Genomic DNA, 13,009 nt, shown 5'->3' with positions numbered 1-13,009 from the left:
TCAGGTGTTACTGTAATTCCTCTAAGATTTTTTCAGTTAAAATATTTTATTATAACTTCTCACTATTTTAAGATCGTATTGTGGTGAATTTCAGTCTCAGAAAGAAGTAACAATCTGTCTGAATTGAATAGGATTGAATAGGATTTTTAGGGTTTTTTTAGTTTTAGCCTCTTAATCAGAATTGAGAAATTGAAAAATAAAATGCCTTTGAGCATTTTCTGCATATCTTTTAAAAAGGAATGAACTCAATTAATAAGTCACTTAGATCCATATAAGACTTTTGACTATTGAGATTTCTGCTCTGAGGTAGAATACCCAGACATGATAGACATAGATAAAAGACTGCTGATTTTGTTTTGCAAGGGAAAAGTACATGCTTCTAGAGCTAAAAAGAGATATCAGTAGTATTACAGGAAGATACTGTCTCTGAAATATAAAGGAATAATTTCTTTGTGTTTTCTATTAAACTTCAGGAAAACATTCTTCTCCTTAATGAGATTGGATCTCTTCAGACAGAATAAATACTGGGAGCAAATTCTAGACTAGTGTTTTACTTCAACACCTGATTGCTCCTGTAGGATCATGTGTCATGCTGAACATCAGTATTGTGGTGAAGTTGCTTCATAAGTTTGAGGACTGATTTGTGAGAAGTGAACAGTGTTATGTTTTGTAGGAGCAAGCTGTGTGCTTGCCTTTGTGTCCTTAAGTCACACCACTCTTTACCACCTAGGTCGCATTATCAGAGCCTGTGGGGATTACATGGTCAAAGACCACAGTACATACAGCAAGCTCATTGTACTGTTGTCTTGGCGCAAACTGCATTTGAAGTTCTCATCCTAAGCATTCTGTCCTCTTCAAAGAAAATAATAGACCCAGCTTTTTACCATCCCTGAGTATTGTAATGAGGAGATATCTTGCAATAGATTTTTGGGAATCTGTACTGTAGGAGGCAGCTGTAAAGAAACTTTCAGAACCATCAGTTTTGAGAAAATATCCGCCTTCCTTCATTTTTTCACTATAAGGAAGATTAGTTTTCTGGATTTGTCAATCATATAGTAGCTAACCTCACATCTTTTCTCAGAATTGTTTCTAGCTGTGAGTATTCATATTATTCACCATTAAATGTGATAATAGATCATGTATTGGGGAAGATGTTTAAAGTCTCTTGCTTTCAGAATAAAAATTTGTAGAAGAATTGTGTAAAATCACTTTTGTTTGGGTATGTTTAAGCTTTTAGCTGATGTAGCTAAAAGCTTAAGCTTTCACCTTTGGGCTCTTAGCATTTTATTAGGACTATTTAGAGAACTGCAAGACTCATTTTCAAGACTTTTTTCTTTTACCTCCTTGTTTACTCTCACACTAGACTTGTGCTTAGCAGAGATTTAGATTCAAGTTGCCATGCTTGATGGCGGATGGCTTTTGTAACACATTTTAGCAGCTCACATCTGTACTTCCATTATTGTGGACTCATGTGACAGCAAATGCCTCTAGCGCACCTGCAACCTCTGGCATGACAGTGGTAGTTCACTGGAACCGTGCAAGTTCTTTCCAGGTTAATTTTCCTACTCCTAAATTTATAATAATTTATCCTGTGTTATATTTGGAATATGAATTAATCTGCTTTGTATGTGTTTTAAAATGGGAATGTTTGCTGCTTGGCCATACATGGTATGAGAGATGACGGTGAAATGTGATGCTTGCAATCATGCTCCTCAAGATGCTTCTTATTCCTTGTGACATGTTTCAGTTTAAGAATACTGGGGTTTTCCCCTTCATTTTATGGCTGTTTATCTCGTATTGTAACAGCTCATGGGCTAAAATTGAAATATCATGAAAGTTCAGTTCACTCACACTATCATGTTATCAATGCCAGTGAACCAGCAGGAAGCAAAGAGTTCAGAATTGATCTGAGTATTAAAGTTTTAAACAAATTTTCTATGGTTCATCTCCTAAAAATGTGTTCTGTGAATAAAGGATAGAAAGATTTTATGTCAGCATAAATAGCTCTAGTAACCTTTTGATACTTGGTGTATGTTCTTTCCAGTGGAGAGTAGTAGTCTGGTGATGCTTTTGATATGCAGTAAAGTTTTGATCTTACAGATTTTGATTACTTCCAATTTGTGCAAATATTTCTGTAGAAATTGCCTATAATTCTTGTTTTCCTAGAAATTAATGTCTCTAGGTATTTAAACTGTGAATTGTCTTGAAGCTAACTTCTAGTTTAACTTTTCTATCTTAGTTTTAGTTTGATATTTTTTAGTTTAATTCTTTTTCACTGAAAAAGTTGTTACTACGTGCATGCGACTGAAAATACTGTCTTTAGAAGTAATTTACTAGAGAATAAGTTCCTCAAAAAGCAAACTGTACTCTAAACCTCAGAGCTGATGAAACCTACTTTCTGCTAGATTTATGCACTTTATCTTTCTCCTCCTTCCCTCTGCAGTGCCTCCCCTGTCTTCTACCTCTTTTGCTGGCCATGCAGCTGCACATGCCATGGCTGGGGTTGGAGCTGTGCACTGATTGACTGCTACCTTTTGGAGTGGTTAAGATGTGAGTTTTAATACCTGCCTTTTCTACATAGCAGATACAGATTTGGGTGTCTTCTACCAGCTGCTGGTTGTTTCGGGGTGGGATTTCATTGGGTCTTGAAGAAATTTGGTCTTGAGCCTGTTTTCAAATTTGATTGAAGCTAGTCAGCAGATTTTGAAAGCAACCAGCAGAGGTGAGTAATCAAGAAATTCTGTTAAAAGTTATAGTGAATTCTTGATTAACTGTTCTTGGAAGGAGAGGAATTGTAAAAGAGTTTCTGCTGCACAATATTTTCTTTCCGCATTTTTTTCCTCCACTAGTTTGCCTATGTGTTTTCATTTCTAATTTAACTTCAGCTTTCTGTCTTCTCAATTCTGTGTGGCCCCCAGTCTGACATGCAAGTGCACATGTTCCAGTGTAGAAGTCATGGTGCTAGACCACTGAATGCAATCACAGCCTGAAGGCTGGCATGTGAGCACTGTATTGGGAAATGACATAAGAATAGAAAATTCTGGAAGCTTCTTTTGCCTAGAGGTTGGAGCAGATGGCTTCCTGAAGTCTCTTCCAGTCTCAGATATCTTGTGACTCTCTGATCCTTTTCCTTCTTAGAGAAGGTAGATCCAAGTTTCACCAAACTCCCTGCTTTCATACATTTGCTATATCTCCTGTTCAGGTTAACTAGTACCTTTCTCTTACTGGATTTTTTGGGGAAGGATTTTTTAATTTTCTTTTTACCTTATTTTAAGGCCTTTTCATTGCTACAGCTACTGAACTCCATTCTTACCAGAAATTAATACAAGTTAGCCTACTTTATAGTAAGTTTACATGCAGAGCAAAAATCAGCTTTCTTCTTCTGGAAACAAATAATGTGGAAGATAGAGGTGTGATGTGAATATTGGTCAGTTGACTGTAGACAGACGTGTCCAAAAGAGATTAGATTAAATTCTGAACCCTTTCAGTTGGGCAAGAGTGTTTTCTAGTCCCTTGGATAGATAGAACTGTGTCTGGAGGCTGATTAGCTAAAAGATAACCTTTTGCATAAACAAAGATACGGAAAATACGATCAGAAGTTTGATCAAAATGTAACTGCATATTATAAAAATGTGATTTTAAAATTTGGTATGAATTTCAATTCCTCATTTGTATTCACTGGTCCGTTATCTATTAAGGACAAATTTTATGGAGGCAAACAGTCTGATTGGCACTGATTTGACTTCTTAGGTGCGTGGGTTGTTTCAAGGATTATCTTAAATGAAGATGTCAATTAGAACTCTGACTTTTATACTGCTATTTTTCTGTGAGAAATATTTTTATTGTTTTTGCAATGTTTGTGAAAAAATTAAGTTTAAAAATGTCTAATGAATATGTTATTTGTGTGGCTGCCCTCACATTGGCAGATTTTCTCCTCTGCTGAAGAACTCAAAAAGTAGCATATTTGAAACACTTCAAGAAGAACTGTATTGGCTGTTGTGCTTTACTGTGGAACATAAGAAATAATCCAACCTGAAGAATTTAGTTGAGTACAAATATAGTTTACTGAAGTAGAGGAAATGCAGCCAAGCCAGTGACATCAGTGGACTGGGAGAGCAGTGCAGTGGTCTAGCTGACCTCCAGTTATGGTGTAAGATGCTTTTGATTATGCCCAAGGAGAGCATCCTTTTGAAGATACTGAAAGCAAAGTTAGTGTAGGCAGAAAAGCATAGAAATATTTCCAGGAAACAAACTTAGGAGATAAAATGGAAGAGATCTTGATGGTATACACTGTAAAGACGTTTTCCCATTCTGTAATTCCGTGAAATTTCTTGGAGGTGTTAAAATCAAGCCTGTTGTTCATGACGTAATATATGGTCATTTCTTTTTCAGATCAAATCCAGTTACCCAGGAATATGATTGAAAATAGTATGTTTGAAGAGGAGCCCGATGTGGTTGACCTGGCAAAAGAGCCTTGTTTACATCCACTGGAGCCTGATGAAGTGGAATATGAACCAAGAAGCTCTCGTCTCTTGGTGCGTGGCCTTGGAGAGCATGAAATGGATGATGATGAGGAGGATTATGAGTCATCAGCAAAATTGTTGGGGATGTCCTTCATGAACAGAAGCTCGAGTCTGCAGAATAACATGTCTGCATATAGACAAAATCCAAATGGATCATGCTCAGTTCCCTCTACGAGGACCTTGGTGGTTTGCACAGTTGTTTTTGTGATTGCATTTTCATTAATAATAGTGATTTATCTTCTTCCCAAGTGTACATTTACCAAAGAAGGCTGCCATAAAAAAAATCATACAATGGAACTAATATATCCTTTGGCAACCAATGGAAAACTATTTCCATGGGCAAAAATTAGACTTCCTCCTGATGTTGTACCACTGCACTATGATCTTGTCTTGCAGCCAAATTTAACTACTCTGAAATTTACAGGCTCCGTAAAAATAGTGGTCAACATCCTCCATGCAACTCGGAAGATTGTACTTCACAGCTCAGGACTTAATATCACCAAGGCAGCAATTACTTCGGCACAAGGGCAGCAAGCAAAGCCAGTTGAATTCCTGGAATATCCATTGCATGACCAGATTGCACTCATGGCACCGGAGGCTCTCCTTGCAGGACAGAATTACACTGTTGACATGGAATATTCATCTAATTTATCAGACACCTACTATGGCTTCTACAAAATTTCTTACAAGGATGAGAACTCTAAGCAAAGGTATGCCCACTAATACAGCTTCTCTGTTCTGTCACTTCTAGGTTGTGCTTTGATAACAGAAGTAAAAAGGTTGCTTTTTTTATTGGACATTTTATGCAACTTATTCCTGTTGAGAAAAATGGGTCTTTTATCTCTTGATTAATCTACCTGAAAAATGTCTTTCATGGATGAGTTCCTTAAGTCAGGGCAGCCTCTCCTACAGTGAAATGTACTTCAGTGTGGAGGTTATAGGTGGTTGTAGTGTGGCTTTTTTGGTTTGTTAAATTTTTACTTTCTCTCTTTGGAAATTCTTCCCACATTTCTTGAGCCCTTAAGTCTCAAGGCAGGGACTGAGGAAACAAAGTCCTGTCCTCATAAAAAGATGCCATGTTCAAGACCACCAGAGGAACCCAGTGGGGCCCAAAGGGATGCATCACACAGTCGTTAGGGAACTGAGAGATGTCAGTGCCAAGACACTCTCAATCATATATGAAAAAGTCACAGCAGTCAGGCAGTCTCACATGACTGAAGAAAAGGGAAACATCACACTTATTTTTACAAAGTGTAAGTTTGTGCTTTTTATCGAGAAGATTGTTAAAAATTGGCCCTCCCTCCCCACTTTAGATGGGCCTTATGTTGGTCATGTACTTAAGAGTGTTCATGCCTTTGTGGGCAAGTAACTATCCATGCAGGTCTTCTAGAAACAGTGTGGTGCCATAAAAAAGAGACAGGAAGAGCAGTGTGGGTCAGCTAAGCAACTTATTGCAGGCATTAAAAACATGAATTCCCATGAAGTAAGCAGACATAAGAGTGCAGTGGCAAGTGCAGAAGGCAAAAATTACCTAGGTGATTGAAATTCAGTGGATTTTTTTCCTTTTCCAATGTAGCTGCAGCTTTGTTTTCTGTTTGTATTTACTGTAGTAGAAAGAGAATGCTTAATTGTTCAAAGAGGAAAATACGACCCGTGAGTAATTTTTTGAGGTTTTGTCCCCCTTCAGTCCAGTGCTACCTGCTTTTGTTCAGGAACAGGGTGTTTTAACCTGTATGTTGAACATGTTTTAACCTGTATGTTTTTCAGTAAATCCTTTCCAGATAACTCTTCAGTGATTTCATCATTTTCACTGCCTTGCCTGCCTTTTCCTTTTGCAGGGGTATTGTCTCTGTCTGTCTGTTGTCTGTAGTTTTACAAATGCAGACTACTCTGATAACCTCTGTTGTTACTGTACTTTCTATATAAAACTCAAACTATCAATTGATTTTGGAAGAAAATATATTTTCTTTAGTTTAGTTCTACTTTCTTTTGAGTATTTTTTATATCATCACAAAAATACAAAATGGCAAAATAACTCACTTGTTGCCCAAAGCAAAATAAAAAATAAATAAATTGGGCCTTATTTCTATTTTTATGCAGAATGGTTCTTTATTCTTTGCTTTTCTTCTGCACAATCTTGCAGTGAAACTGCATTAATTTGTCAGAGGAAAGAAAAGAGTAAGAAGTTAATAGCAGACATGCAGTTTAACCTTGTGAGTTGTCAGCACTGTTCCTTCTCAGAAAAGCTGTATATCCAAAAATGTTTGAATCATAATGCTGAACAAATAAACCACGTAAACTCTTCTGGGTAGTTTGGCAATAGGTTAAAAAAAAAAGCAAGGAAGAAAAAACCCAAAATGTGTACCATCTTCTCCGTGTAGCACCAGTAAATACTTCAATTAGTAGACTTGCTGAACTCTATGTTGTCTTGCAGGTGTGAAAGTCAGAGATGCTCTCCATCAAAAGCTGTAATTTCCATGGCTAGTTAGTGTAAAAATACTGGAGAAGGACGATAGACTCCTGAGAAGTTGTCTTGCAGTATTAATAGCTGTTGGATTAGAGACAAGACAGTACATGAACTTGGACAGAATCTATCTACTAGCTAGCACAGGGAGCAGGCATACAGTTAGATGAACTGTGGGAACATCTGCAGGAAATGGCCTGGCAAGTAGATGAAAAGGCTCCCTTGCAGTCCTATCTACTGCAGAGGTTTCCACTCTTATTTAATAGGCATGCTTGCTAATTTAATTTTCCAATCTTCCTTTTGCTCCCTCTCTCTGGAAACTGGCTGGCTTATATTTTGGCAATTGTTTTGTAAGTGGATTATTTCAGGTGTATTCTTCTTTGTTCAGAAAGCAAAAAATAACCAAGAAGATTCTCCTCAAATAAGTATGTTACTGGGTTTTAAAGAAAAAATGAAAGTGAATGAAACATTTATTCTGACTGGCCCAGCCAAGTCTTCAAAAAGTTATTCCCATAACAATCTCTTAGAATGTTTGGAAGGGAAATGACTCTTCTATCCTAACTAAACTGACATTTATGCTTTTAATAATTCTTATTTTGATCTTCTCCACTCTTCCCATTAGGTGGTTTGCAGCAACTCAGTTTGAACCTCTGGCAGCAAGGTCTGCTTTTCCATGCTTTGATGAACCAGCACTTAAAGCTACTTTTTTAATCAAGATCAAAAGGGATGAGAAGCTTTCCACTCTGTCAAATATGCCAAAGGTACCTGCTTTTGTTAGGGGCATTTTAGTAGAGCTGCTGCCTAGGTAATCCATTTCAGTGTTTATTGCATTAATGTCTGGGGGATTTACCTGAGTGAGTAAGCTATAAACTGTATGACTTTATCAACTGTTTTGTTCTCAAAGACTTGAACTTTGCAGAGAAAACACTTTGTTCAATGCATTGCACAGTGTAGGATGTTACTGAGAGATAGTTGAATGACAGAAGGATTCTGTTGAAATTAAATGAACTGTTATTTTGCAAAGGCTATGTTGGTCTCAACAGCCCTTGAGGTTTGCTTTTGAGTTTTCTGTGTTTACTGCTGCTGCACATGTGCAGAGTACTGGAGTACCTTCAGCAGTAGTTTGTGTAATTAGCACCAGTCTATGTGAAAGATATGCCTGATCTTGAAGGATGTGCTTCTGTTGCTAAATGAGGGGAGGTGTGGTATGAACACAGAGTCAGCTCCAGAATGTGAATAAGGAATCTGACATTCCTTCAGCTAGAATTTTTCAGACAAAATCTTCTAGGAGCTTATCTGAATTTTATGGTGATAGTTTATGCCATTATGCCTTTGACAAACTTTTATGGAAGCCTAATTCTTTTAGACAGATGAGAAAGACTGACATTACCTAGTCTGTGTCTGAACTAGTTTTTCTCTCATCAAAACATTACCACCATTTATCATCCAGCAGAAATTCAATACTGACATTGGTCTAATCTGTAAATGAGAAAATTGCACCTTTGGTGTTTCTGGTACATTTATGTACGCTGTGCAGCTTGAGTTCCAGGAAGCTGTCTAAAGCTCAGGTGCTGATGCAGATGCCTTGTTTTTGAAAACCAAGCTAATAACTGCAACCTATGAAATAGGTATCTTTTCACAGTGTACAAACATTTATTTGGATTTGTAGTGATTCTTAGCCATACAGGAAGAAATGAACTCTGGTGGACCACTCTTCTGTTTTATGTAAAAAAGAAAGGGTGCTCACTCACTCTCCTCTGCTAGGAGCTGGGCAAGTGGTTAATGTGCTGGTCAAGCTGGTCAAGATGCTAATAATGCCAAGGTTGTGATTTAGAGCCCTGTATGGGTCATTCACTTGGACTTGGATTCTGTGGTCCTTGTAGGTGCCTTCCAACTCAAAATATTTTGTAATGGGTGCAGCAGACATTGCTGAAATAATCATCTATTCCTATGTGACCAAGAGATCTCAGAAGTAGGCCTTGTCAGCTAGTGTGTACATAACTAACTTGACAACATACAGTGTCTTGACATGGATTAAGGCTAGAAATAAACTGTGTATTTTGGGGCTGTGGAGCTACCTTTTGTGGTTTTGTTTGTCCTGGTTTTGGTTTGGATGTGTTGCTTGTTTTTTTTTTTAATGAGAACAACTAATTTTTAAACCAGTTTATCTGCAGCTGCAGCAGATTTTCTTAAACAGACTGTCACCTCCTTATGAAGCAAAAGCTGTAATAAAGGCAGAAATTTATGAATTCACTACAGAAATTGAAACATGGCATTCTGCTCATACATAATGGTCAGTTATTATAGTGGTTATGGCTTCAGGTTTAAAAATCCATTTCTCTTTAAGGCTGACAGTTAAATTTTGAGTGACAGTTAAATGTCAAAACATTGTTTGGTTTCAGATGGTCTTGTTTAAAACTAATATTGTTGTTGTTCTTTAAATGTTTGTGGGTTCGGAAAATAAAATCATCTATGAAGTTTCGGAATTTATAAACTGCCATCTCTCTTTCCAGACCTTAAGTATTCTGCACTATAGTGGTTTTAAAAATTTTGCTTTGTTCTTTTTGTATTTCATGTTTGTGAAGGAATACATAGAAAAGTACTTAAAGACATATAGCATGCTTTTCTAGGACTAGTATTAAAGAAAACTGCACAGACAGTAAGTTGAGGTAGAGTATCTTACTTCTGTAAAGTATGTTACTGTGTGCTCAGAAAACTGGGCAGACGGTCACTTTTGTCAGTGTATGTTTAAGCTGGGCATCTTTTTGCTTTGAAGTAACTGGTCTTAGGTTTTCCTCAGTTTTTGAAATGCATTCTCTTTTGATTTGTAAAAGTGCATCTGATGAATATTTTGTTCAATTTTAAAATAGTAAGCATGTCTGGTTACCTAGTTTTGCTGAGACTTATGGAAAGAGACAAATACTTAACTGATGTAACACCAGTGTTTTCAGTAGGGTATGCTGAACTGTGTCCCTGGTCTAGCCTAATGCTCCCTTGAATCAATGCTGATCTATATGTTGACTTTGGATTATACTGGGACTTTAAATGCAATCCAAATTAGGTTAGTTTCTCCAACAGAGTAGTAGTTTGGTAATACTACATAATAAAATTTAACAAATAATTTTTGTATATATAAGTGTGAATGTTTCATGTTTCCTAAACTTGTTACATTGTTGTAAGCATCATCAATCCCTCTGAAATATAACAAAAATACAAAGATATTATGTAAATGTGCCTATAAACTGTAGCATGAAATAATTACTTAACATTGGTTTCTTTTATGTCTTAGTGTTCTTTTGTCTGCATTAACAATCCTTTCCCCTGCAGAAAGCCACTATTCCTGTGACAAATGGAATTGTTCAGGATGAGTTTTTTGTGAGTTTGAAGATGAGCACCTATCTACTAGCTTTTGTTGTTGCAGACTTGAAAAACATCAGCAGGGAAACTAATGGGACTCTGGTATGTGTTTGTTTCACTTTAAGTTCTGCTTCACTCTTCCCAAGCTGACCAGGCTACTAAACAAAACAAAAAGATCCTCAAGCAAAAAAGCAAACTCTGTCTCTTTTAAATTTATTTATCTTCTTGGTTTCATTATGCTCATCATAAGTAGGGGACAAAAGCCATATGCTATAAAGTGGACTGAGGTGATACCAGGCTGAATACACTTTTACAACAAGGGACTCTACATCAGATCTTGTTAAAAGTGGGAATTTACAAAATGCAAAATCCTTAAGAGCTTTCGGAGCCAGCAGCTTTAAACTCTTCTTTTCAATGCCTCGTCTGTCAACAGTAATGTCACGCAAACCAGGAGTTGTTCTGAGAATGTAAAGAAATGTGACAAGTTTCTAGAAACACCTACACGTGGCTTCAGGCAGTGCCACAAAAATTTTCTGTACCTGCCAAGATAACATACCTGAAAAACTCATGCTCTACAGTAAAGCAAGTTTAGGTGGACTTTAAATCTGCATTTAGTCACTTAAAGACAATTATTTAATTTTGTTTTTCCGAAGGTTCCAAACATCAAAGAGTAGGTCCTGCTTGAGCTTTGTCCTTTGCAAGGGTATGGCCTATTTCTGTAATGTGTGCAGTTAGAGAAACTAAAGAATAAACGTGGTAATATTAGTAGATGTTCCTTAATCTTATTTTAGAAAGTGCAGAAGTTTCATATAGGCAATGACTTGCATGACTCGTTAGTGGAAACTGCCCCTTTGTGGTGAAATGTCAGAAGTGCCTATGTACCAAGAAAATGCCAGAGGGAATAGTGCTAGTAGCATTGTAGAAAGAGAAGCCCTCTCTTTAGTCCCATAAATAAACACAAGTAAAGATGCAAGACAGGCTTTGATTCTGATCTAGACAAGTATTTCTAATGGAAGATGAATACTTTTTTTTTTTTTTGCCTTGTGGCTTTTATTCAGGTCTGTATTTGAACTGTATACTGCTGAAACCATACAGTCAGCTCTTTGAGGCAGATAACTTTTTAACTTAATAAGAATACTTCTTATTTATATTTAATTTATTATTTTTAATTTCTTCTTTTTTAAAAAATGTGTTAGTATTTTAATCTTATTAAGAATACTTGCCACCATGAAGGGAGAAAGCATAAGAATACCAAGTAAGGCCAGAATTTTAGTAGGTCTAAAGTAGTCTCACAAGTGTCCAGCAGGCCAAGAAGGTCAGTAAAAAGGAAGCATATATTGGCATTTTGCAGGAAATAGAGACCCAGAATGCTTCCAGCTATTTGTGGTTGGGAGATACAAAGAATTTGAGCTTCCCACAGAAGAAGTTCATTGCCTTGAAAGCTTCAAGATAGTGCAGAGTTGAAGTAAAGTTGCTTCATGCTTATACTTTTGTACTCCAGGAACAATGGAATGGATTCTTATTCATAAGTGCTTCATTCAAACTCAAAAATTAAAAAGTGACCTTTTCCATCTGTTTGAAATGTCATTTGTTGAATTAATTTATAGCACAGGAAGAGTGACTCCTTTTTTATAGAACTGGAATATGGTTGTCCACTTATTTCTTTGTTTGTGTATGGAAGGGTGTCCTAAACATGAACGTACCTGTAACCTAATCAAAGATGTTTTCTTGATACAGACAATTCAACATAAATAGGGGGAGATTGTAATCTCTCAATTTTTATATAAATGCTTCTTACATCGTGTCTAATGTGGCCATAGGGATGAGCTTTATGCCAATTTTTTTTTGAGAGAGAGAATTTCTTGCAGATTATACTACTGCTATCATACTATATATAAATGCTATCATAGACTAAAGATTGAGGCGTACAGAGAGGGTCACTTAATAACTCAGGAGGGATTTTAAAATTTGTGTCATGTAGACCCTTCTTGGACACATTCCTTAAAGCTCTCATCCTTGAATTGTTCTTGCATACACACAGGACAGTGTCCCTGTATTTTGACCTGTTAATAGGCTCTAACAAGAAAAATCAGCTTTTTATGAGCAGCTTCATAACTATTCTATGTAATTTGTGTATGCACTTTCAAAAATGTGTCTTATCTGTTTCAGGAACTCCTGCCAGCTCCTCCTTCACTCCTAAATCTTTTGTAGCTATAAGTTTCAAAATATTTTCGCTTGTCTGTTTGGACTAGGTATCTGTCTATGCCATACCGCAGCATCTAAACCAAGTTGGGTATGCCCTAGACACAGCAGTGAAGCTTCTGGAATTTTACCAAAAATACTTTTTTATGAAATACCCTCTTGAAAAATTAGGTAAGTTCTTTAGGACTTTTTTTTTAATTAAAAAAAACAAAAACAGAAGCAGCTCTGGTCTGAGAAATGCATGGGAATTTTCATTTTTTAAAAAAGTATTACAATTATTAGATAAATAAAAAAACTAAATATATGTTTGTCTGGCTGCAAGTATTAAGTGATTCCCAAGTTGGAAAGCTTTTGTGAGCATTTGAAAACAGATTGCTTATATTTTTACATAAATTTACACAGAAGAATTTCTTTGGTGTTACTCAACTTAGTAGTGAGGAAATTCTCAATCTGTGAACCATGT

The 13,009-nt window shown here is 36.5% G+C and overlaps 1 protein-coding gene across 2 annotated transcripts in view; it reads left to right on the top strand.

Moving 5' to 3' along the window:
- Nucleotides 1–13,009, top strand: part of LNPEP (leucyl and cystinyl aminopeptidase) — a 50,456-nt gene that overhangs the window by 18,350 nt on the left and 19,097 nt on the right. The window contains exons 2-6 of one of the 2 annotated variants that reach the window (XM_054652513.2): nt 2,444–2,550; nt 4,393–5,233; nt 7,610–7,748; nt 10,315–10,446; nt 12,597–12,717. In XM_054652513.2, coding sequence (XP_054508488.1) covers nt 4,416–5,233; nt 7,610–7,748; nt 10,315–10,446; nt 12,597–12,717 — 1,210 coding nt within the window. In that variant the 5' untranslated portion in view covers nt 2,444–2,550; nt 4,393–4,415. The remainder of the gene's footprint in view (nt 1–2,443; nt 2,551–4,392; nt 5,234–7,609; nt 7,749–10,314; nt 10,447–12,596; nt 12,718–13,009) is intronic. The other variant, XM_054652512.2, reaches the window with a different exon arrangement.

This window comes from Agelaius phoeniceus, chromosome Z, assembly GCF_051311805.1.
Source record: "Agelaius phoeniceus isolate bAgePho1 chromosome Z, bAgePho1.hap1, whole genome shotgun sequence".
Taxonomy (NCBI): Eukaryota; Metazoa; Chordata; class Aves; order Passeriformes; family Icteridae; genus Agelaius; species Agelaius phoeniceus.
Note: the sequence above shows the minus strand (reverse complement) of the source record. Positions and strands in the feature narration are given on the sequence as shown.